Source organism: Corvus moneduloides, chromosome 1 (genome assembly GCF_009650955.1).
Source record: "Corvus moneduloides isolate bCorMon1 chromosome 1, bCorMon1.pri, whole genome shotgun sequence".
Lineage (NCBI taxonomy): Eukaryota > Metazoa > Chordata > Aves > Passeriformes > Corvidae > Corvus > Corvus moneduloides.
The window spans coordinates 152,032,786-152,054,631 of record NC_045476.1 but is presented as its reverse complement, the minus strand read 5'-3'; the positions used below and the strand labels follow the sequence as shown (position 1 = coordinate 152,054,631).

General features: G+C 43.4%; 1 protein-coding gene across 1 annotated transcript in view; it reads left to right on the top strand.

The window, feature by feature from the left end:
• The window catches only part of EXT1 (exostosin glycosyltransferase 1), a 185,838-nt gene extending 164,675 nt beyond the window's left edge, over nucleotides 1-21,163 (top strand). Inside the window, exons 5-11 of the mRNA XM_032131971.1 lie at nucleotides 3,994-4,126; nucleotides 5,466-5,584; nucleotides 6,305-6,400; nucleotides 9,369-9,458; nucleotides 13,149-13,309; nucleotides 14,304-14,475; nucleotides 16,999-21,163. Of these exons, the coding sequence (XP_031987862.1) occupies nucleotides 3,994-4,126; nucleotides 5,466-5,584; nucleotides 6,305-6,400; nucleotides 9,369-9,458; nucleotides 13,149-13,309; nucleotides 14,304-14,475; nucleotides 16,999-17,184 (957 nt within the window). The 3' untranslated portion in view covers nucleotides 17,185-21,163. The remainder of the gene's footprint in view (nucleotides 1-3,993; nucleotides 4,127-5,465; nucleotides 5,585-6,304; nucleotides 6,401-9,368; nucleotides 9,459-13,148; nucleotides 13,310-14,303; nucleotides 14,476-16,998) is intronic.
• Nucleotides 21,164-21,846: the final 683 nt, after the last annotated feature.

Here is a 21,846-nt window from a genome sequence, read left to right as displayed (position 1 = left end):
TCCCTGGTGTTGAAGTTATGTTATGCGTTTTTTCATTTGTTTGGGAGACTGATTTTGGTTTGTGATTTTTTTTTTAAATTGTATTTTATTTCAGGACTCTCAGTCTTTTGAGACAGCTAAGAGGGATTCTGTTATGAACAGATATTCATTTCACATTTCAACTTGCCTAAGTAAAGTCCCAAGTTAACTTTCCTTAGGAAAGGAGTAAAACAGTTGAGAGGGACTTTTGTTGTCTGAAACCTGCAAGCAGTGTATCCTCTTCTTAAAATATAATGCCTGGAAGAAAATTCCTAGCAGGATTTTTTTTTTTTTGGTGGATGTGATCCATCTTCTGTTGTAATACTGTTGTGTCAGAGTGCTCTGACGGTTCTAGATACCATCAGAATAATCACTTGCCTGCTAACTGCAGAGCCAGTGTATGTCTATGTCTGAGGATATCACCACGGAAGAAGTCTGCACCAAATCAGATGTCTGCAAGGACATCACAGCCTTTATCCTTCATACCTCTGGAATCACATTTTAAGTTCCTTGATCATTTCACAGCACTTGGTGGCTGTTGTGGTTTAATCCCAGCCAGCAGCCAAGCCCCAGGCAGCCGCTCGTTCACTCTCCCACCAGCGGGATCAGGGAGAGAACTGGTAGGGTAAAAGCCAGAACACTCATGGGTTGAGATAAAGACAGTTTAATAGGGAAAGCAAAAGCTGCGTACAAAAGTGAAGCAAAACAAGGAATTAAGTCACTGCTTCCCGGGGGCAGGCAGGTGTTTGGCCATTTCCAGGAGAGCAGGGCCCCATCACGTGTAATGGTGACTTGATAAAACAAACACCATAGCGCCAAATGTCTCCCTCTTCCTCCTTCTTCCCCCTTCTTCCCCTCATTTTAAACCCTGAGCATGATGTCATATGGTCTGGAATTTCCCTTAGGTCAGTTTGGGTCACCTGTCCTGGCTGTGTCTCCTCCCAACCTCCCAGAAACCCCCAATTTCCCTGCCAGTGTGGTGGTATGAAAAGCAGAAAAGGCCTTGGCTCTGTGCAAGCCCTGCTCAGCAATAACAAAAGCATTTCTGTAGTGTCAACCCTGTGTTCAGCACAAATCCAAAACACAGCCCCATTGCAGCCACTGTGAAGAAAATTAACTCTACCCCAGCACAGTGGCCTAAGCCACACAGCTCATAGTCCAAAATAAGATGTTTGAATCAGTTGGCCAGCAACCCCCAGTGGCAGGCACAGAGGAGTTGCCCAGTGCCTTGGACAAGGTGTGGGTTAGGCAGTGGTGCTCTTGAGTGTTTGCTGCAGGCTGGTGAGTGGGAGCACGGGCAGTGCAGCAAAGGGCTGCTGCAGGCACCATCGGATGCAGGCTCCAGGGTAACTGCGCTTCTTCAGCTTGGTTTTCTCTGGAAACAAACCCAGAACATCCCTGCACAGCGTGCTCAGTCCTCCACTCCAGAAGAGGAGGGGAGGGAGACAGCACAAAGTACAGACAAGCAGTGTTGGATGCTTGGCTAGGGCCTGTTGAAAAGCAACAATGATTAAGGCAATATGTGAACTTTTTGAAGTGTGAAGATGAGTGAGACAAAAATATTGGACTATTAATGCATTCCAAAAAGAAAAAGGAGATCTTGCCAAAGATCCTAACCCCTTTCTTCTCTTATTAAACTTCCTGTCATGCCTCGTCATTGGAAAGACCATGTAGATTCTGTCTCTGCAATATGTGCAACACTGTACACTCTGCTTTTTAATTCCTTGGTGTCCTCCATGTCATCTTTTTACACTTCTTAGTTCTTTTTCTGCCAAGTTTACTTTTTTCCCCTCTATCCTGACAGACAGCTAGGTTTCTTATGTAGACCCAGGGGAGTGATAAATTAGTGATCCATTTTTTAACTGTGGTGAACCAGCTCCCCAGCTCCCCAGCTCCCCAGGAGGATGCAGAACCAGGCCGGTGAGGTTTGTGGTGCTGACTGCTCTGAAAGCAGCCTGTGCTGCAGTGGCAGTGGGGCCCTGCCCCGTGCTGGAGCTGTGCTGGTTCCAGGCATATTGAGGCGCATTGAACATGAGCCGTGTGTTTCCCCTGCAGCCTTGTTGGCTACCAGTGCCCTGGAAAACTCCACCGTCTATGGAAACCTCCTGGCCACGTACATTTGCAGACTTCTCCTTATCCGATTGTGCCCCAGTTCTGAGAAAGCAAGATGGAGGAGCTGTAGTATTTATGCTTTGTGGTAAACACTCAAAAATAAATACTTTACAGGTTTTCTCTTTTGTTTAGTGGCATAACTTGCAGGTGGGTAAACAGCAGTCATTGTCTGTGTTTTTTCCTGTCCCCACTGCCACATGGGAGATCCGACAACTGATACACCTAACTTTTCAACTAGAAATATTCAGATACATTCTTGTCAGTGATGGCATTACAGTCCTAAGTCTGTTATTCCAAAAAAAAAGTTAAATTAACTTATTCATGTGAGTGAATTGCTGCATATTAGCTATGGTAATTGGCTGTAGGCAAAATTCAGACAAGCATGCATTTAACATCTGCCCCAGTTTAGCAGTTCATGTATTGCCACCAGCAGTGGATTGTCTGGCGCAATGTAACTGGTGTTTTAATCTTTTCTTGTCATGGCAATCAGAAATTCGAGGAAAACCACTGCTTGTGGCAGCACTTATTCATGTATTGACCAAATGTCCCTGAACTCAGCAGCTTACAGAGATTTTACCTTGTTCAGACTCCAGCAGCTTCTTTTGTTCTGTTTGTGGTGGGTCTTTTTGCTTGTTTTTTGGTTTTCCTACACTTCAGTCCAGCTTCAGAGACATGAAGTTTCACCCTATACACCTATGTTAAGGCCAGAGTCATTAGGTTAGGACAACCAACATGTTCTTGGCACTCGAGCCCTGTGCACTGCATAAACTGCCAGTTACGTGAAAACCTCCTTGGGAGATCACAAAAGATGAGCGGCAGAAGAAGGCAAGGCATTCCTGCTTAGCCCGCTTGGGGGAAAATTCATCCTTCACCACCCACTGGCCCTTTGCAGCATCCCATCTCCAGACCTGCCAACTTCTAATGCTCCGAGGGAAGGGAAATCTGTAAGAACATTGGGCTCAAGAGTGTACTGCACTTAGAAAGTTGCACCTTTTGGAGGCTGAATTTGTCCTGTTAGAGATTCCCACCACTGAATCTTGTTATGCCTTTGCAGGAAGTTTAAAGAATTTCCCATCAGTGTAAGAACCACTCTTGTTCCTGCAATCAGGCATCTGATGTGAAGCAACTGTAATTAGTTTCATAAATACATACTAATTGTACAGCATGGTATATTTTTTTCTTTTTTTGCTTTTGGTATTCTAGATGATAAAGTAGATGACCTAGCAATCTGTTCTGACCTTAAAAATCTTGCATTCTCTGGTTTTGGTCCTCTACAGAGTCAAACAGTAGTCGTGAAAAGATCTTCTGTTCCATCCAACAAGGAACTGTTACAGAACTGAGGCATGGAATCAGTGATGTATCTGAATGCTAATATCCCTTTATAATTAAGCAAAAATTAATAATTAGTGCAGCCTGATCTGCTGAAAGTCTTTTTGATTTTGAATACTCTTATTATCTCAAAGTATTACCTAGCTTTTTAATGCCATCTTCAAATAATTTTCTTCTGTGAGTTCTGGATAGTAAAGCTGACAATGAACTAATCAGGCTTACAACTGCTAAGATATTCAAATAGACAAAATATTTGACTTGAAATACAAAATGCAATAAATTGTATGGTCCCCATGTCCAGAGAGACTAATGAGGTGCTCTGAAACCTATGGCACAAAGCCTGAGCTGCTGAAGTGGTGTCAGAGTGTGCAGGTTCTGAGTCCTTTTAAGAGAGATCAAGGAGGAATGTCTAGTAATTTGTGTGCCTCAGCTTTTTGCAAAATGGGTGATGATTCCAGTCAGCTGGAGTCCCTGAAGCTCCTACCAGTGACTGTAACATTCTATTTAAAAATCATTACTTCTCTTGTTTTCCAGATTATTCAGGACAGAATATTTAAGCACATATCACGTAACAGCTTGATATGGAACAAACATCCTGGAGGGTTATTTGTACTGCCACAGTATTCCTCATATCTGGGAGATTTTCCTTACTACTATGCTAATCTTGGTGAGTGAATCCTTGCTATAATGTAGTAGCATCTGGAATTTCTAGTGGAATTTTGAAGTTTTGTCTTTGAGTAGCATGTGCCAAGTGACTTACCATTCATTTCTAGTTAATGATGCCTTTCGTTTATCCTGTCTCAATCTTCCCTGCCCACTGTAGACTGGAACATCTCTGACTCATCAACATGCATCATGTGCCTCTTGCTTGCAAAGATTGTTAAAAAAAAAAAATCTATGTTCCTTCATACTTTTCAGTTGCTGGTAATTAATGCCTGAGTTGCTGACCCATTCATAGCCTGAGGGGACATAAGAGGAATAGCTTTTTCCTTTCTTTGTTTATTTGTGCTTGGCAAATTGGAAAAGTGGTAATTTACCCGTGACACTTGTTATTGGGGTGCACACTTGGTATGGATTTATTCTCCATACTATGTGTCTTCATATGGATCCCGCTAGAAGGAATGAATAGGGCTTAGCTTCATGGCTTTTTCCTGAAGCAGAGCTTGAACAATGAGTTCTGCAGGCGATTGTTCCTTCAGGCTGAAGGGATCCTGCTTACCAGAGTGCTGCTATTTTTGGCTCAGCCTGTGCCATCCCACGTGTGTGGATCTGTACCGCTCACCTGCTAAAAATTGACAGTTACTGTGTTAAAAAAGGGAGTAGAAGTGGTAATTTTTATGAAAAATGACTATGACCCCACACAGATGAATTTAGATGAGGTTGAGAGCAGTAAAGAAGGGTAGGCACCAGTAGGATGTGTTATTCCAGGCAGAAAGGGAAATCATAGCAAGACAAAAATTTAAAAATGGAAGGCAAGGATGCAAGCAGAATTATCAGCTCAGGAGGAAATTGAAGATGCATGTGGATAGGAATCACTGCAGAAAAAGCAAAAATCTGACAGAGGCTGTAATGGAACTGAGGAAACTGAACAAGCTTCTGGAATTTGTGGAGATAATCTGTAAAAAGCATCAAGCACCCAGAGCCAGGCAGCAAAACAGCCTGTGTCAAGAAACACATTTGGCTGAACAAACTAGATGTCAATATTGTGGGACAAACTGGATAAAAGAAAGAGATTACAGGACATCCGTGGAAATAGTGAGTAAGAAAAGGAAATCATTGTCTTGGAGTCCGGTATTTCAGAGTGGAAGTTAAATGCACAGAGTGGGAGTTAAAGGGAAGTGTGATCTCCTCTGAAGCATCTGGTATCTGAGATGAAGGGAGATGACCTAAAAAAGCCTGGCAAGGTTTGCATTAAATGCAGATTGTTTTTTCCATCCCCAAAGTCCTTTAATCTGTAGTAACTGGGGCGATTTTGTCTTTACTGAATGTGTATCTCTTCACTTCAGGTCTGAAGCCTCTTTCCACATTCACTGCCGTTATTCACGCAGTAACTCCCCTGGTTTCCCAATCTCAGCCTGTGCTGAAACTCCTGGTTGCTGTAGCCAAGTCCCAGTACTGTGCACAGGTAAGCAGCACTGTTTCGCTGTCAGTCACAGCAGAGACAAACCACTCTGCCAGGAGTGAGGAGCCTAGTGACTCAGCCCTGTTTCAACGCCCTGTTTTAATTCTGATGTTTCTTTCCTCTGAGATTTCTACTGTCTGTGACCTACATGCATGGGAAATAAAAATTCTGAGTATAATGGGAGTGGAATAGAGATAGTAATTAAACCCTTTGTTACATGAGACAGGTAAAATAATGAGTGCACTTTAAAGATCAGCATTGTGTGTGCTGCAAACTGCGAAAGGATGTCTATGCCTCAAAAGCAGCTACATGATCTTCCTTCCTCCCACTGTGACTCTTAATCTCATCAGTGCCAGGATTTTGGCTTCTCTAAAAAAAATCCTGGGGAGTTCAGTAGGAGCACCCTCTTGCAGCAGAGTTTCACAACGGGTTTTGCCTTTAATGAGAGCCACAGTAAATCAGTGACATCTGTATGAAGTGGCTGAGATAGAGACTTCCAAGTTCCTATCCAGCCTATATTTGCCTGAGAGGATATATATTGTAAGTAGTCAGATTGGGTGAAATTAATGTAGGAAGTGTTATTTTTATACAGATTTGTATCATTGCTTTTGATTTTGAAATTCCTAACTTGAATTTAACATGTCTGTCTGGAGATCTGAGACCTTAGAGTATGGACAACGTTGCCACAAAGGTCTCTGATCGTGGTCCAATAATCTCTTTCAGATTATTGTTTTATGGAATTGTGATAAACCCCTCCCAGCCAAACACCGCTGGCCTGCCACTTCTGTGCCTGTCATAGTCATTGAAGGAGAGAGCAAGGTAGGTGGAGAGAAGCATGGTAAAAATTGCCTGTATTCTCCAACAGGACAGAAATTTATTTTTCCAGCGGCTTTGGTGAAAGCTTTGTAGTTCCCTACAAAATGACAGCTCCTTTTTATTCCTTGGCCTTTTGTACCATCTTAGTTGCAGGTTTGTGTTTCATGCATGGGCCCTGTGCACTCAGAAACCATCAGCATGGCAATTAATGCCTTGAATCTGAGATTCACAGGTGGCACCCAGTTTTGAAATGTGACCCCAAGAGTAGATAGTGCTGACCCCATTGTCAGGGATTCCATCTCTCTGCAAGTGCATGAATGTAGGGATGCAGCTGCATTGAATCTGGGAAGCCACATGCAAGACTTGGGTGTCAGCTGTGGACTCAAAAGCAGACTTAAAAATGAGAACTTGCCTTTGAAAAGCATCTTCTCTTACTGCCTCGTGAGGTACTGCTGCCATCAAAAAAAAGGAAGGGACAAGGGACATGGGACACCTGTGTGAGAACAAAATCACCATGTCATCTCTTGCTGTGCAACACACGTCTTATTTGTACTTTCACAAAGTCAAAATAGATGCCATCAGATGAGAAAAGAGGGGTTTTTAAAATCCACACTGAAGTGGATGATTCCTTTCCAACTGCAGGCCTGAGAGAAGCAAGACTTCGTGCTTCTAGAATCTGAAACAGATTCAAGTTGGTCCTCTCTGCAGTCTCTGTCAGCTGGATCCAGAGCTCTGTGTTGGCAAAGGGAACTTCTGGTTGCTTTGCCTGTACAATTCTATTTTGAATTTGTAATTTGGTCTTTTCCCCTTGTCACTTAGTAAGGGAAAAGAGAGCCCTGCAAGGTTAGCAGCTAAATGCTCTGGCCTTAGCTAGCCATGTAAACAGTATCAGGAGAATTCCTGCAGGGCCAAGAAAGGTTGTAGAGATTTCTGAGCCTTTTGAATGTTCTGGGTGTTTTTATTTTCTTTTTGTGAAACTTGCAGAGGTGAGATAGCAGAGAAAATCTCTGACCAGTTCTACAGTGTTTGTAGAAATTGGCCCCAGGCACTGTTCAGATTACAAATGAGTCTCCTGAGTACACAAAGGTGTGTTTATAGTGGACAGTCTCTTCCCTCTAACATCCCAACGTAAGCCAAGTGGCTACTTGTGTGGAAAGCTGTTTGTTTGGACGAAGCTTGCAGAGCCAGAGCAGCCGAGTTCAAAGGTTGCACAAAGGAACTGCTTTTCATCTCCAAACTTGGCTGAGGTCTACTGGCAGGCACCAGTACTCCATGCAGGTGATCACAGAGGTCTGCCTTTTCGTAACCTTCACTCTTCCATTGAAATCAAATATTGTAATACCCATTTTAGAGATGGGTACTTTAGCTATAAAACAAATACCTGCCAAGTCCTGACTGTTGTACTATTTGGTCATTTTGCACAGTCTGTAAAAGATCAGGGATGAGAACATGGGTCTCCTGCTGGCCGCTTGCTCTGCTTCATCTTAGTGTAAACAAAGCAAAACCTTCAGCCCCAGCCAGATGACCTCTTCATCAGAACCCTGCCTCTCCAGACCAAGGCCATCATAGTGATTAAGGGATGCTCTCCAGACAGACACTGTGAACATCTTGGTTATGGAGACGGATCTTTCTCTGAATCAAGGCATAGATTCCAAACACTTGTTCCCAAACAGGTTGCAGAGGATGTAGAACTGACCGTGTCCTGTTAGGAGGGTTGTGTCAAATTTCTCCATGTCCCTGTTTCCATACAGTGAATTCCTCTTACTGGTGTTGACTTTTGAAGTGGGTTTTTGGCGTAGTAAATTGGTAAAGAAGTCTAGTAACTAACCAAACTATTTTTCCTAGCAAATGAGGGAAACAAACTGTGTTGCATCCTTGCTATTCTTCATCAGTTCTCAAAAGGTGCTATTTACTCTGCTAAAGAAACCATACGGATTTTCATTTCTTGCTTTTATCTTTTCAATCCAGCTTTCCCATCTATTTCCTATTACTCTGAGGACTGTCCTGCCATATCTTTTAAAAGTTTATTCTGTATATAGGTTTTATGTATATAGAATGGTTTGAGTTGGAAGGGACTATAAAGACTATCTAGTGCCAACCCCCCTGCCGTGGACCAAGAAGCCTTCCACTAGACCAGGTTGCTCAGAGCCCTGTGCAGCCTGGCCTTGAACACTGCCAGGGATGGGTCATCCACAGCTTCTCTGGGCAACCTGTTACAGTGCCTCACCACCCTCACAGTAAAGAATTTTTTCCTAATACCTAATTTAAACCTACTCTCTGTCAGTTTGAATCCATTCCCCCTTGTCTTGTCAATACATACTCTTATAAAACATCCCTCTCCATCTTTCTTTCAGGCTCCCTTCAGGTACTGGAAGGCCATTTAAGAATGTGACCTCTTAACATGCTACAATACCTATATAATTCTTCAAGCAGATAAAAGCTCAGTTTGAGTTCTTTAGCATATTCTCCTTTTCTGATGGAGAATGTCGCACCATCCTGGTAGCATTACATCCTTCACATGCAGCTTGGGCTCCTTGGTTTCCCAGCTGTGTAACCTTATGAAGGCTGCAAAGTCCTTCTCAGTGTTGATTATCTTTGATCACACCCTGTAGGAGAGCAGAGCGGACAGTCCTAGCCACCAGGGAAAATGTCTTCCCTGGAGAAGCTGTAGGTACATCTAATTCTCAGTACAGACCAATGCAGTTTGTCACTAAATGAAAGCAGCCTCCTCCAAAGAGGGAGGTCTATTCAGAAATTACTCCTCAGATAGAAGGTGTAGGCTGACTTCTGGGGTGACAAAAATGACACTCCTTCACTCTTGAGCTGAAGGGTCCTTTCCATCAGACAGAAATATGCCACGTACTTCAGACAAGAGTAAATAAGAGTGAGGAATAAAACTGAGTATTTGCCTTGGAAATGAGTCCTTCAAGTGATTTTTATTTCCTCCCCTTCCTGCCTTGGATACCCACAGGTTATGAGCAGTCGCTTCCTACCCTACGACAACATAGTGACAGATGCAGTGCTAAGCCTGGATGAGGACACCGTGCTTTCAACCACTGAGGTAAGGGGTCTCTGTCGTTGTGGGAGTCTGCTTGGCTCCTGGGCTCAGCCTGAGCACAGCAGATATGCTCTTCTCTTGGCTTTGCCAGTGAGAAAATGTTACAAGATTTCCTGCTACACTCCTCAGATTTAACGTGTTGCACTTGTTTCAGCAACCCTGCCACTGCCTGCCGTCAGAGGAGCTTTTCGCCCTGGTTAATTGGCTCATCATTAGCATATGGTTCTTCCGTTCTCTATTATTTTAGTAACATAGCTGCAGGCGGGTGTAGGCAGCCAGGAGCAGTCAGCTTTAATATTCTGTTCTCACTTTTCTGATTGGGGTAGCTTCCCCCCCCCACATAATCAGTAGGATGTAGGTGGAGGAGGAAGGGTTGTCAGCAGCAGGGGACTGCTATCACTCCAAAAGACAGCATTGCCACCCTAGTGCAGGATTTCACTGAGGAATACTCTTTCCCCATTGTGTCAGCCCATAAAATTGGAGATCTTTGCTAGTTTAGGTGCTTGAGTGTTTGTGCCAAGAGCAAGATAGCACTAAGAAAAGAAAAATACTGTGGAAAACCAATTTTTACAACTGGGATGAGTATTGATTTCTAGAACCTCTTTCTGAGAACCACAAGGGAAACTGATGACAGTTTATATAGAGTGCAATATTTGGGAAATACATTATTAATGATGGCCAGGGAATAGCTTGAAAAACTCGATTTTCTTTTGTTTTCCCTTTTTTTCCCCCATGTTCATGGTCATTCCCCTCTCCCCACTTCACCTTAATAAAAATGCGTTTCTGCCAGTGATGGGGATCTTTCACTGATGCTGCCACTACTTATATGTCAGTGAAAAAATGCGTAACATTAGTCTTCAGTCACTGCTATATACCCTAAGATGTTACTGGATTTGTTCTAAATGGATGAGACTGCAACTGCTCTTCTCCCCTGCACAGAGGTTGTGCTGTGGTTAGACTGCTCCAGAAACAGCCACAGTACCCTCTTTCGCTTCACAAGTGAAAGAAAAATTGACATTGAATCTGTTTGATACCAGTGTTAAACCCTGGTAGTTTCTGCTAGATGAGGAAGAATACGGCTACTGCCAAAGCACTTGTGTGCAAAGCCCTGCAGAGCCCAAGGAAACCCCAGAGCAATAAAAGGCATTTATCCTTGGGCTGGACTTCCTAAGGTTGTTGCTTAGGATGAAGAGTCCCATCTCAGCTGCCCTGGGGATCATGGTAATACCTCTAAGGGACTTCATTGCACTGAGGGCATATTTACAGCAATCCACCCTGTGGCTTCCATGAGGATTTGGGGCTTTGTTTTGTTTTAACTGGGCATCCTCCAAACTTCAGAGTAATTCAGGCTTCTGGGAAACATATGAAATAAACAGTGTTTCTCATTCAGCTTGGCCGTGTTTTACCCTAAACACTTTGAAGCACAAATACTTGTTGTTGTGTGAGACAACCTACACTTTTCTTTGTGGCTTTGTTGCTTTGCTTTGTTTTCTTTGTTGCTCCTGTGAGCAACTTGCAGCTGATCCTGTGTGTTTGTGCAGTGGGTATTTGCTCTATGAGCCCCTTGGTCCCTGTGCTGCAGACAGAACCAGCTGGCCAGCTGTTGCTAGAACCCACCTTGCAGCTCCGGCATGTCTCTGCCAAGGTGCCAGCACCAGCAGCTCTGCTTGGTGGCTCTTCATGAAGAGGTGGGGGGCCTCCCTATTGCTTCGCTTCCCCCACGGTACAGCTTACGCAAATGTGATGTGGCATTTCCTTTGAAACTAGCTGCTCATGGAGGGTTGTTGTGGCACATCTTCAAGGCCCAGAAAAGGCAATTTAGAAATGTGTTCAAAGACAATCATAATCCCATTGAGAGCAGCAGTCACCAAGCTCATCCTCCAGACTGTCCGATCTCGGCGTAGTAAAGGTTTTCCATTCTCAACAGGGCGGTGCGTAACTGTTCTGTGAGAAGAGCTGTTCCACACGCACAGAGGGGTGTGTGCGTGGGAAGTCATTAGAAACCAGCGTGGGTCGTGATGCAGAGGTTTAAGAGACTGCCAGCTTGGTTGGATTTTCCTGCTGATCAGCTGAAAGTGGCAGTGCTGCTGGAAATTACATAGGATGAGATCTGAGGGGCTTTTTTAATAAAGGGAGTTTTCTCTTAGGGTGGTTGCTTTAGTGCATCTCCCTAGTGCAAGGGCAGATAGTTGAAAGCACAAGAGAGGGCACTGGGAGCAACAGCTTTATTATTTATTAAAGTTTGAGATTCTCATACTTCTCTAGAGAAAACAGATGTCGCATTTTATGGGAAAGGCCTTTATAGGGAAAAAATCCCTCCAGTTCTTTCATGTGGTATTGATTTGGATGAGATCAGAACTATCACAACGGTAACTGGTTTGTGCACATTGTCTTTCTAGTTGGCCTCAGATTCCTTGAAACAACTTTAAAGAAAATAACCAGGCCCTGACTTTGTACTTCAGTCCATGTGCGACTCTTCTGTTTCATAAAAACACTTGCAAATGTGAGAAGTCTGACAGTAATCAACACAAAATGGGACTGTTCTCAGAGCAGCTATTCTTTATCTAACCTCTACACCCTTAACTTTGCATTCTTGGAACGCTTTTCAAACATTTTTGAGCAAAGTTTTAGGTCCCTCTGGTACTGAGGGGAACCTAATGTGCAGTGCAGAAACAAAGCCCTCTTTTTTTTTGGGTTTGACTAGGACAATTAGAATTGTGTATAACTCTTACAAAATTTCAGTCTAGCTTGAGCTCCAAAATGTAATTTGAAGGGGAGGGACTGCCAACCAATGATAAAATCTTTCCTTATGTATTTGTACCAAATTCTTTTCAAATATAATGCTGACCATCCTTTTGCAAACTACCCCGATCATCCCTTTCCTAAAAGCACCAGATTTTGTTTGGTAGGATGATGGGGTAGCAATGTTCTGTCATGTCTCAATTCTCAGAGATTTGAGTTATTAAAATAATTACAGCAAGACTATAAAAAAAAATGCCATTGGCAGCATTTGACGTGCTCGTGTGGCTCCTACAATATAAAGCATTTTTCTTAAAGTTTAGGTTCCTTATGCCATTTAACTAAATGGGAGTTTTGTCTTCCTCTTTATTAAGCTGTATGTTGAACCTTTTTTGGTCATATAGACAGTTTTAAAAGTATGACCAACATGGTCTTCAGAAAGCTCAAAACAGTTGGAAAATATAAAGGGACTCCTCACTGAGTGTCTGTTTTATTCTCACTGAGCCACCTTTACCACTTAAAGCATTTGACTGCTGATTTTCCAAACTCTGTGTCAACAGTGATAAAATGGTAGGTGCAATGCACAAAGATGTGCAAAACTTTCAGTTTCCACATGGCTATTACCCTTTGGTGTTGCATCGTGGTGAAAATACATGCACCTACACCCATTCTTTCTGTAACTTGAAAAGGTTTGATATGTAAAGGGCAAGCTTGAAAATGTTAATGTAATGCTGTGATGCTCTAGACTCCCTTTAACAGGAACCATTAAAATGTGCATAATTATAGGGCAAAATGTCAAGCAGTCAGTTTAATTTACTGATGAATACACAGAATTAATGTTTTGCAACAGTTCCAAGATTTTGAATTGCGAATTAGTGGCAAGGTAGTATTTTGTTTTGTTGACATTTGTTGAAACAGTTTCGGTATTCATTTGGCCTGTACCTTTGTCCACAGGTGGATTTTGCCTTTACAGTTTGGCAGAGCTTTCCAGAGAGGATCGTAGGGTACCCTGCACGCAGTCACTTCTGGGACAACACTAAGGAGAGGTGGGGGTATACCTCCAAATGGACTAATGACTATTCCATGGTATTGACAGGAGCTGCTATTTACCACAAGTAAGAACCCAGAGCATCTGCTATCCTTCTTCTGTATGAAACAAAATAGTAAAGAGGGGTTGGGGGTGGGGTGTGAAGAACATTCTTCCGGGGAGGGAAAAAAATGGAAAGATAGTAAGTGGGTCTACTTTTTATGGGGTAATAATTTAAGTTCTTGGTTTAGCTCTGGGGATCTGGTAATCATTATTGCACTTGTTGGGTCTCTTTGAAGTCACTTGTGTTTTGAGGCAGTCAGACTGCTCTTTTTAACATCAGGAATTACACACTTCAAAGAGTTCCTGAATTCATTAAGCTGCTTGGCTGAATGGCCTGTAGCGTAGCAGAAAGGAGGTTACTTCCAGACCAGCTCTGAGTGTGTGTTGGCTGACAGCTGCAGACTGCAAAGTCTTCTGGCTACCCTAGAAATGTAGTACAATGGGCATGTCACAGCTCAGCATATTGCAGCATGTTGGAGAAAACCCATGTATTAGAACTTCAGCAGACCAAAATCCTCTCTACATTTAAAGAAAAAGAAAATTCTGGAGTCTCTAATCCGCATCCTTGAGAAGCAGAAGACCATCCACAGGGAATGGTATAGACCCAAAGGAGAGTAATTTCAGCAATAAAAGAACAGCAGTAGGGCAGTTTTAGTAGAGTTCTTCCCAACTGAACAGTTTGGAAAGAAAATATGGAGGATGAATTCATCGGTGTTGTCTATAACATTATAGCACTGTGGGGCTCTCCTTCCTACTTGTCCATTATCTTGATGCTTAGGCCCACACTGTTTCTTTCAACCTGGTTGCAAAAAAGGCTCATGTTCTGTTTCTCCTTTCTCTGTCTTGATGAGAAACTGATTTGTTTTCCCTTCTTGTCGGAGGGTGAGACCAAAGAAAGGAATTGGTATATTGGGAGTTGAGTACAAAACTTGTGTCTCAAATGAGATAGAAATTTGCTGGAGCTTGTGATACCTGAAAGCCCAGTGACTTGTATTAATAACACTGCTGTTGGTTTCCAGATATTATCACTACCTGTACACTCATTACCTGCCTGCCAGCCTAAAGAATATGGTGGACCAACTGGCCAATTGTGAGGACATTCTAATGAATTTTTTGGTGTCAGCTGTGACAAAATTGCCTCCAATCAAAGTAACACAGAAAAAACAGTATAAGGAGACCATGATGGGACAGGTATGTAATCACAGCATGTTTCAGCAATTGGAATGTAGTAACAAGTCCACTTCTAGGTTAGGCTTACAGAGTGATACAATTCTGTCAAATATTTTTGCAGTTTTTAGTTTAGCAGAACTGTAAATAGACTTTAGATATGTTTATTATAGTGAAGAAAAAGGAAAATGGCGAACATCTGTGTGTGCTGCTTCCCTTCATAATTTTCTCACTGTGTTATTCATGGTGATCCCAAGCTCCTGGAACTGATGGTTGTGGTGACTGAATTTCAGTTAAACTCTCATTTTCTAATTAAATTTTCTATACCTAAGGCCTAGGCATGGAATGCTAGAAGCATAAATAAATTCTAGACAGATTTTCTACTTTTTATTATTATTAATTAATACAATGTACCAGGCTGTCCCTGTGCTATTTTAAATTATATAGTGTGATTCAAGCACTGACATTGAACTGTCACAACTGAGATAGTTTGTGATATGCAAGTATTTTTTCCCCACAGGGAACATTTTGTCCCACATCGCCCACTAGCAGCCATGAAGTGCTTGCTTTAGGTCCTCTTCCAGCTGCTAGCTAAGCCTTTTGTCATTGCAGACGTACCTCTAGTAACAAGGATACATCGTAACGTGGGGACAGTTGTCCTACTACCCTGTGTGAGAGAACAGTGAGGGCAATAGCAAGTCCTGCAAAACCTGCAAGTCCCGAGCAGCCTCCCATCTGTGCTGCCACAGTGTCTATGCTCTCAGTGCAAACAGTACCATGATTAATATGGGGCAGGTGAAAGAAGGGGCCCTCTGTTTTCCCCTCACATTTTCTCTTGGTAACATTACTTGGATCTTTGACTGGGGAGTGGCCATGCCAGTTTGTAAACTCCATTACCTGTATGTCAATGTGCTTGCACCTGAGGTATTGGTAGCACTGGTAGCATTCAGCAATTCTCACTCATCCGGGTGCCCAAGAGACCTTCTGTGGACAGGAAGGTGCCATCCAGAACATATCTATTGCTTCCAGTTTCAGCTTCAACTCTCCACAGGGCTGTGCTTTGGCTGTTTGGCAAAGCCTGAGCATTCATTTTTCATCTTACAGCACAGGTGACTCGAGTCAGCCATGAACTATAACTCTCTCCTAAAGACAAGTTGTTCCTGCAGCTTTGGGAAATGTAATGGACCATGTTCATAATTCCTTGAAAGACAAATAAAAAATTAACATAACCTCAGTGTTGTGACAGAGATGAATAGTCATATGGAAATTCAGTGTTAATGGCCAAAATGTCTGCTATAATCCTGTAGCAACAAGCTTTTACTTGCTCTTTAGTGGCACTGTATACTCGGGAGGCTGTAATCAATGCACATTATAACCTACCACTTGAGCTAAACTGGACAGGCCTTGAACCAAGATCAGGTCTGGTTCCACAGTCATTTGGCAAGTCCCTGACTTTATCTGTTTCTTCATGCTTTAATTTACATCCTTTGACTTCATGAATTTGTATTTGTTTTTAAAGTATAGTGGAAACTTAAGTGCTATAGAGAGATGCATGGGAAGTGGCACAAAAAACCCCTAGGTTCTCAGCATTCATACTTTATCTTAAATAATAGTTTTTTGTTCATAAATGTTCGTTAGGTACAGATAAAGAATAATAACAGCTTTAAAGCTGCTAGGGCCTTTTTTTCCAGTACTGCTGGGTTTCAATGGACTTCCACAGGGATTACAGCTGCCCTGAACTTTGGAAAATGAGGCCAGAATATTTTGCATGTATACAGTTGAAGACCATGGTGTTTTCCTTGGGTCAGAGTTTAATATGATACAGTGTGGGGCTCCAGTTCATTTTTTGTGTCTGTGAGACAGTGCTGTCTGATGCAGTGGCCTTGGCCAGTGGGATTCCTGGAAGCACCTTGCTTTTCACTGCAGGGCATCTACACACACGAGTAATGCCAAGCACATAAGGACTTCTACTCAGTTACAAGCTGGTTGAAATTACTTATGTATAAATTTCTGCAGATCTGATCTGCAAAATTGCAGGTTTAACCCTGAATAATTGTTTTCCTCCTACAGCTGAAGACCATGGGCAGCAGCTGGCCTGGGCTTGGGTGTTTACCTCTGCTTCAAAGCAGTGGCCTTCTTTTTTTCCTGGTGGTTTTTAAGAACTTTTATCTCTGAAATAGCTGGAGGGTTTGAAGAGAAGAGTGAGGGATAGGCTGAAGTAGAGCGCTGGCAAGATTTGGGAGGGCTACTTGTGGGTGTTGTGCTCCACCGGCTGGCTCGTGGTTGAACTTGAGTCTCCATGTAGCCCTGCCCTCTTCTCTCTTTGGGAAGTCAGGGTTGTCCAGCTCACCACAACTGGATCTGCTGTGGGCAGGGTGTCCTTCCCCCTCTTTGAGCCCCCCGAGCAGATTCCAGCCGCCACAGAGCCACGTGCTCCTGAGCCCTGGCACGGCTGGGCACCATGGTGTCTGCCTGGCCCAGCTCCCACCTTTCCTGCCATCCTATGTGCCAAGGCCGACTCTGATCTCTGCTCTCCTCTCCTCACAGACGTCCCGGGCCTCTCGCTGGGCCGACCCTGACCACTTTGCCCAGCGGCAGAGCTGCATGAACACTTTTGCCAGCTGGTTTGGCTATATGCCGCTGATCCACTCGCAGATGAGGCTCGACCCTGTCCTCTTTAAAGACCAGGTCTCCATCCTGAGGAAGAAGTACCGAGACATTGAACGACTCTGAGGACACTGCTGAGGGGGCTGATCCGCTCTCGCCCGTGTGGGAGCCAGACTGTGCCGCCAACAGCGAGCGCCCACCCCCGCCAGCCACATCCCGGTGCCAGGGCCCGCTGCTCCGGACTGCGCCGAACCGCCGGCAGGCTGCTGTCGCTGAGACTAGGTCGTGTACAGTTTCATTATGGAACATTAAATAATTATTTTTGAAATGATTGCTATGCAGGTTTAAACTTTTTTAATGATCAAAAAAAACCCCTATTAAAAACAGAGTTCTTTCTTTAATCAAAATTGTGTTGGTTGTGAATATTTCAGAGCTGCCATTTCTTTCCTTTATGCATTTGATTGTCAATGCAATTTTCATTCCTTTTTCCCTGCACAGTTAAACGCTGGAATCTCACTGGGAGAAAATGCAGGTTCAGAAACAAACTGAGCACAAACAGGACAGAACTGAAGTATTAATATTTCTCATTTACTACTGACTTTTTTTCCTGTTTTCCCCAAGCCAGTAGTAGTCACTGTGGAGCCACTAAGGAGCATAACTCCTTTGGACAGCTGGAAAACTGGAGAACTGCCAAGGAGCCAGATGAGAGGGTAGATCCTTCTGGCTGGAGACCCCTGTTTTAAAGGCAATCAGCCTTGCCTTGAAGGGAGAAAGGAGCATTACTGTGGAGGAGCAAACCAGTGACATGGAGCACAGGGACAAGCATGCACAGCAGGGCTGTGGAGCCACGTGTGAGTGTGTTGTGCTTGGAGAGGCACATCCTGACTGTCCCTGCCCATGGATGGCAGAGCACCCCAGGGCAGTCAGCATGGCCGGCATGGTGGTCCTGTGGGACACCCAGAGCCTGCACAAGTCCCTGCTGCTGGCAGCGGTGCCACTTGGCAGCTAAACATCCAGATGTAGCTTTGTTCTGAGGGTAAAAGGGGTGTTGACGGAAAGCAAGAAAGCATGTTGGTGCTTGCAGTGTGCAGTGCAGGAATTTGGCCTGTAACAAGCTGGCTTATTCCAAATCAAAGCATGGGCTTCTCTCTTTTTTTTTTTTTTTTTTTTTTTTTTTTTGGAAGTGCAACTATATAGAGAAATTCCCTCATGCAGGTCTGACACCTGAAGTAAAGTGTATGGTCAGACACAGGGTCCTGGCAGCAGTGGTGTTCCCAGGCATGCTTGGGGCAGGGTAACACACAAAAATGTGCTTCTGAAATACGAGTGCTGCTCATGCTCCAAAATGGTTTTAGCATTTGAAATACAAGTATTTTTAAATTGAAATATTCCAGTTGTTTATTTCTTTGTAGTCCTTTGTTTATTTATGTGTTTCTTTACATTGAAGAATGAAAACAGAAGCAGTGATTCGGGTCAGGAAGATGCCATTCCAATTTGCTAAGAAAATAAGCACTTTAAAAATGTTTTGAGCTCTCACATTTTGATGAGTTGCATTTGGGGTGCTCCGTAATTATTGCCACCCCAAAAGGAGCTCCCTTAAAGTCACAGCAAGAGGGTTTAGTGCCGATGCCCAGAAGACCAGCAAGCCTTTCTATACCTCATTTCTTTGTAAGCAGGCAATCTGGTAGCAGGGATGAAGAGTAGTGACTCTTCAGTCACTACCAGTCCCATCTAGTAGGGATGAAGAGTAATTGGACCAGAATTATCACCTGTTTCATTCAGGCTCAGGCACCAATTTAATATTGCAGCTTTAAGCAACTCCCGTAACCAGGGCATGCCTCAGTTTCCTCCTTTGTAAAAGTAATAGTTACTGGTTGTAGAGAGAATGCTATGAAGCCTAAATAATTTCTCTTGCTGATAAGGTCATTATCCCTAAACTGAAAGGTGCTGTAAAAGTGAAAAGTATGTGTTACTAAATGTTATATGCAACCTGACATGTAAAGACTTGCCGAGAGTGCTTTGCTTTGCATATGTATTGCAATATTTGAACAGAGCACATTGAGTTAGGGCAGGACCATCAGGTTCCTGACATTTTGTTTTAGAGTCATAGAATGATTTGGGTTGGAAGGGATCTTGAAAATCATCTAGTTCCAACCCCCCTGCCACGGGCAGGGACATCTTCCACTAGACCAGGTTTCCCAGAGCCCCATCCAGCCTGGCCTTGGATACCTCCAGTGTGTTCTGGGCAAACTGTTCCAGTGTGTCACCACCCTCACAGTAAAGAATTTCTTCCTGATATCTGATCTAAATCTACCCTCTTTCAGTTTAAAACCATTACCCCTTGTCCTATCACTACGTGCCCTTGTAAATCTGAACCAAATCTTTAAATGAATCTGCCAAAACATGTGAGACTGCAGCTAGTGACTTACACTGCTGAAAGGAAGAGGTGCCACTTTTCCCTCCATTCCTGTTGCTCTCCCAGTCCCTTACCATGCAGTCTCACCTGACACCTTCTGCCGTGGTGGTGGCCACCAGATGCTTCTGTAAGCCCATTCAACTCTCTAAACTCATGGAAAACTGTCCAGAGATTTACTGGATTTTTCTAATACCATTTTAGAGAGTTAAATCAGCATGTGGAGAGAAATATAAAGAGGCAGCAGTAGGTAGGCAGGGCCAGGGAGGGAAGGGGAGCAGGATATATTTCAATCTGTGTAGGGTGAGCTGCTAATTCACTCCCCACATATTGTAAGAATCTGAACATCGCTTCCCTGTGCTTTCAGGTCTGTGTTTGCTGATCTGCATGGGAAGGTGAAATCCAGAGTGAATGATTTTCCAGAATGAATGGCTCAGTGACTCCCATGACAGTTTTTCTCTTGGAGATCAGGTAGCTTGTTCAAGGACTGGAATAGACCTTCTCCTTAGACTCGCTTTTTGGAGAATGTGCCAAACACTGGATGAGGTTTGCAGGGCTCATGTTTTGCTCATGTGCCATGTGCAGGTGGGTGAGCACCCATGTCCACAAGCACATCTGCACCTCTGGGAAGCAGTCACTGGTCTGTAGCCACCAAGAGGGGCCCATACTAAAACAAGAATTACAATTCTGCTTGACTTTTAGTAAATGCTGTTTGGGGGCACATGGGTTGGAGTTTTAGTTAAAAAGGGAGTAACTAACAATTTTTGGAGTGCAGTGAGTCAAGCCAAGCTTTTAAGCTGTTTGACATTCTGTTATCATCACTTTTTGGGGTGGCTGAAAGAGACTGTGCTAAAGCTCACTCAGTGTGATTTGAGGCCCCTTGTGTTTACTGATTGCTAATTAAACAAGTAACAATGGAAGGCTTAGCTCCAGAAGGGATGTGGATAGGTAGGAGCATTTCTCTTTGCCGTGTGTTACCCGGGTGTAGTTGTCTTGCTGGGAAAGAATGTCCCTCATGGCCAGTCTCGAGAGCGGCCGTCAGCGGCCGTCGGTCTCTGTGTCCACGGCCCTGGGGCCCAGGGGAAGAGCTGGACACACCCAGCTCAGAGACTCAGTGTGCTACGCTCACTGTGGCCATCACTGACCAGTGCTCCTAAGGACAGCAAGCAAAGCCTCCTATGTTTACCTGTGTTGGACAGAGCTGTGTTGTTTCCTTAGTGAATGAAATCACTCTTTTGACATGTCCTAGGTGCAAGCTAATGGTTCTTTATTCTTTTTTTTTCTCCTCTTCCAATTCAGATGGTGCTGAAACAAGGTTCATTCCTTGTTGCTCCTTTTGTAGGTTTTTTTTAATTATTATTTTTCATTAACAGCAGGCTATGTTAGCCTTTACTTTACAGGTACTTGAATGCCTGATGACTTGACTGAGTGTTACGCATGTGGCCTTTTGTAAAGGTTACTGACCTTAATTTAATCAGGGGTGAGATGGGTGGATGAATGTGAATAGATCCATGCCATTAAAACAGAATAGAAGTAGGGATTAGAGTTTGGGAGAACTGATGAATTTTTAAGTGAATTTATTAAAGGAAAAAAAAAAAAGAAACCCTTCCCCGTTATACTTTGAATGAGATCTATTGCTGGAGGAAGGTTTCATGAGAAAAACGCAACACAAAAATGGGGGCAAACATCCAAGATAGAAAGTGCCTGGCACTTTTTGCAGTCCCTCGGACCTGCACAAGATTTTATTTGCCCTCTTTCTATTTTGTGAGAATCGCTAATTATTACCATACCTTTTTCTAGATGTGAATGTTTAAGTTTTGTAATAATTTCATAGTGAACACACTGGTGTGCTAATGCATGGCTATTGAGTGCTTTGATCTTTTCCATTGGAAAACATTGTGGATTTGATCAATTTCAGGTTGCAGTTTTTCTTTTAGAGCCAATTTTGGCAAAGAAATTAATCTTTCACCAATGAGCGCCTTTTAAAATAGCTCATTTACCAAAAGATGTCGTTTGGAGAATGGAAGTCATCATTTTAAGCAATGAAAGAAAGAGCTAGATGTAGACTCAGATCTTTTAAAAATCTTTACATGCCCAGTGTAAAATGTTGTGCCCTCCTCTTTCGCACTCCCCCCCTACTGAAACTAAAGGAATACTCAGTGTTTGCCATAACGTCTGTTATTGATTGACAACAATTTGTTAATTCTTCCACTTAAACATCCTCTTAAAGCAAAGGGTGGATTGGTTGTCTGCTCTTTTTTTTCCTTTTTTTTTCTTTTATTCCCGGGTGGGCTCTGATGTCTGTTCTGGAAATGTGGCCTTCAAGGGCATCAGCCTGGCAGAGCCATTTCCCTGGGCGTTAGTGGGATTTCACA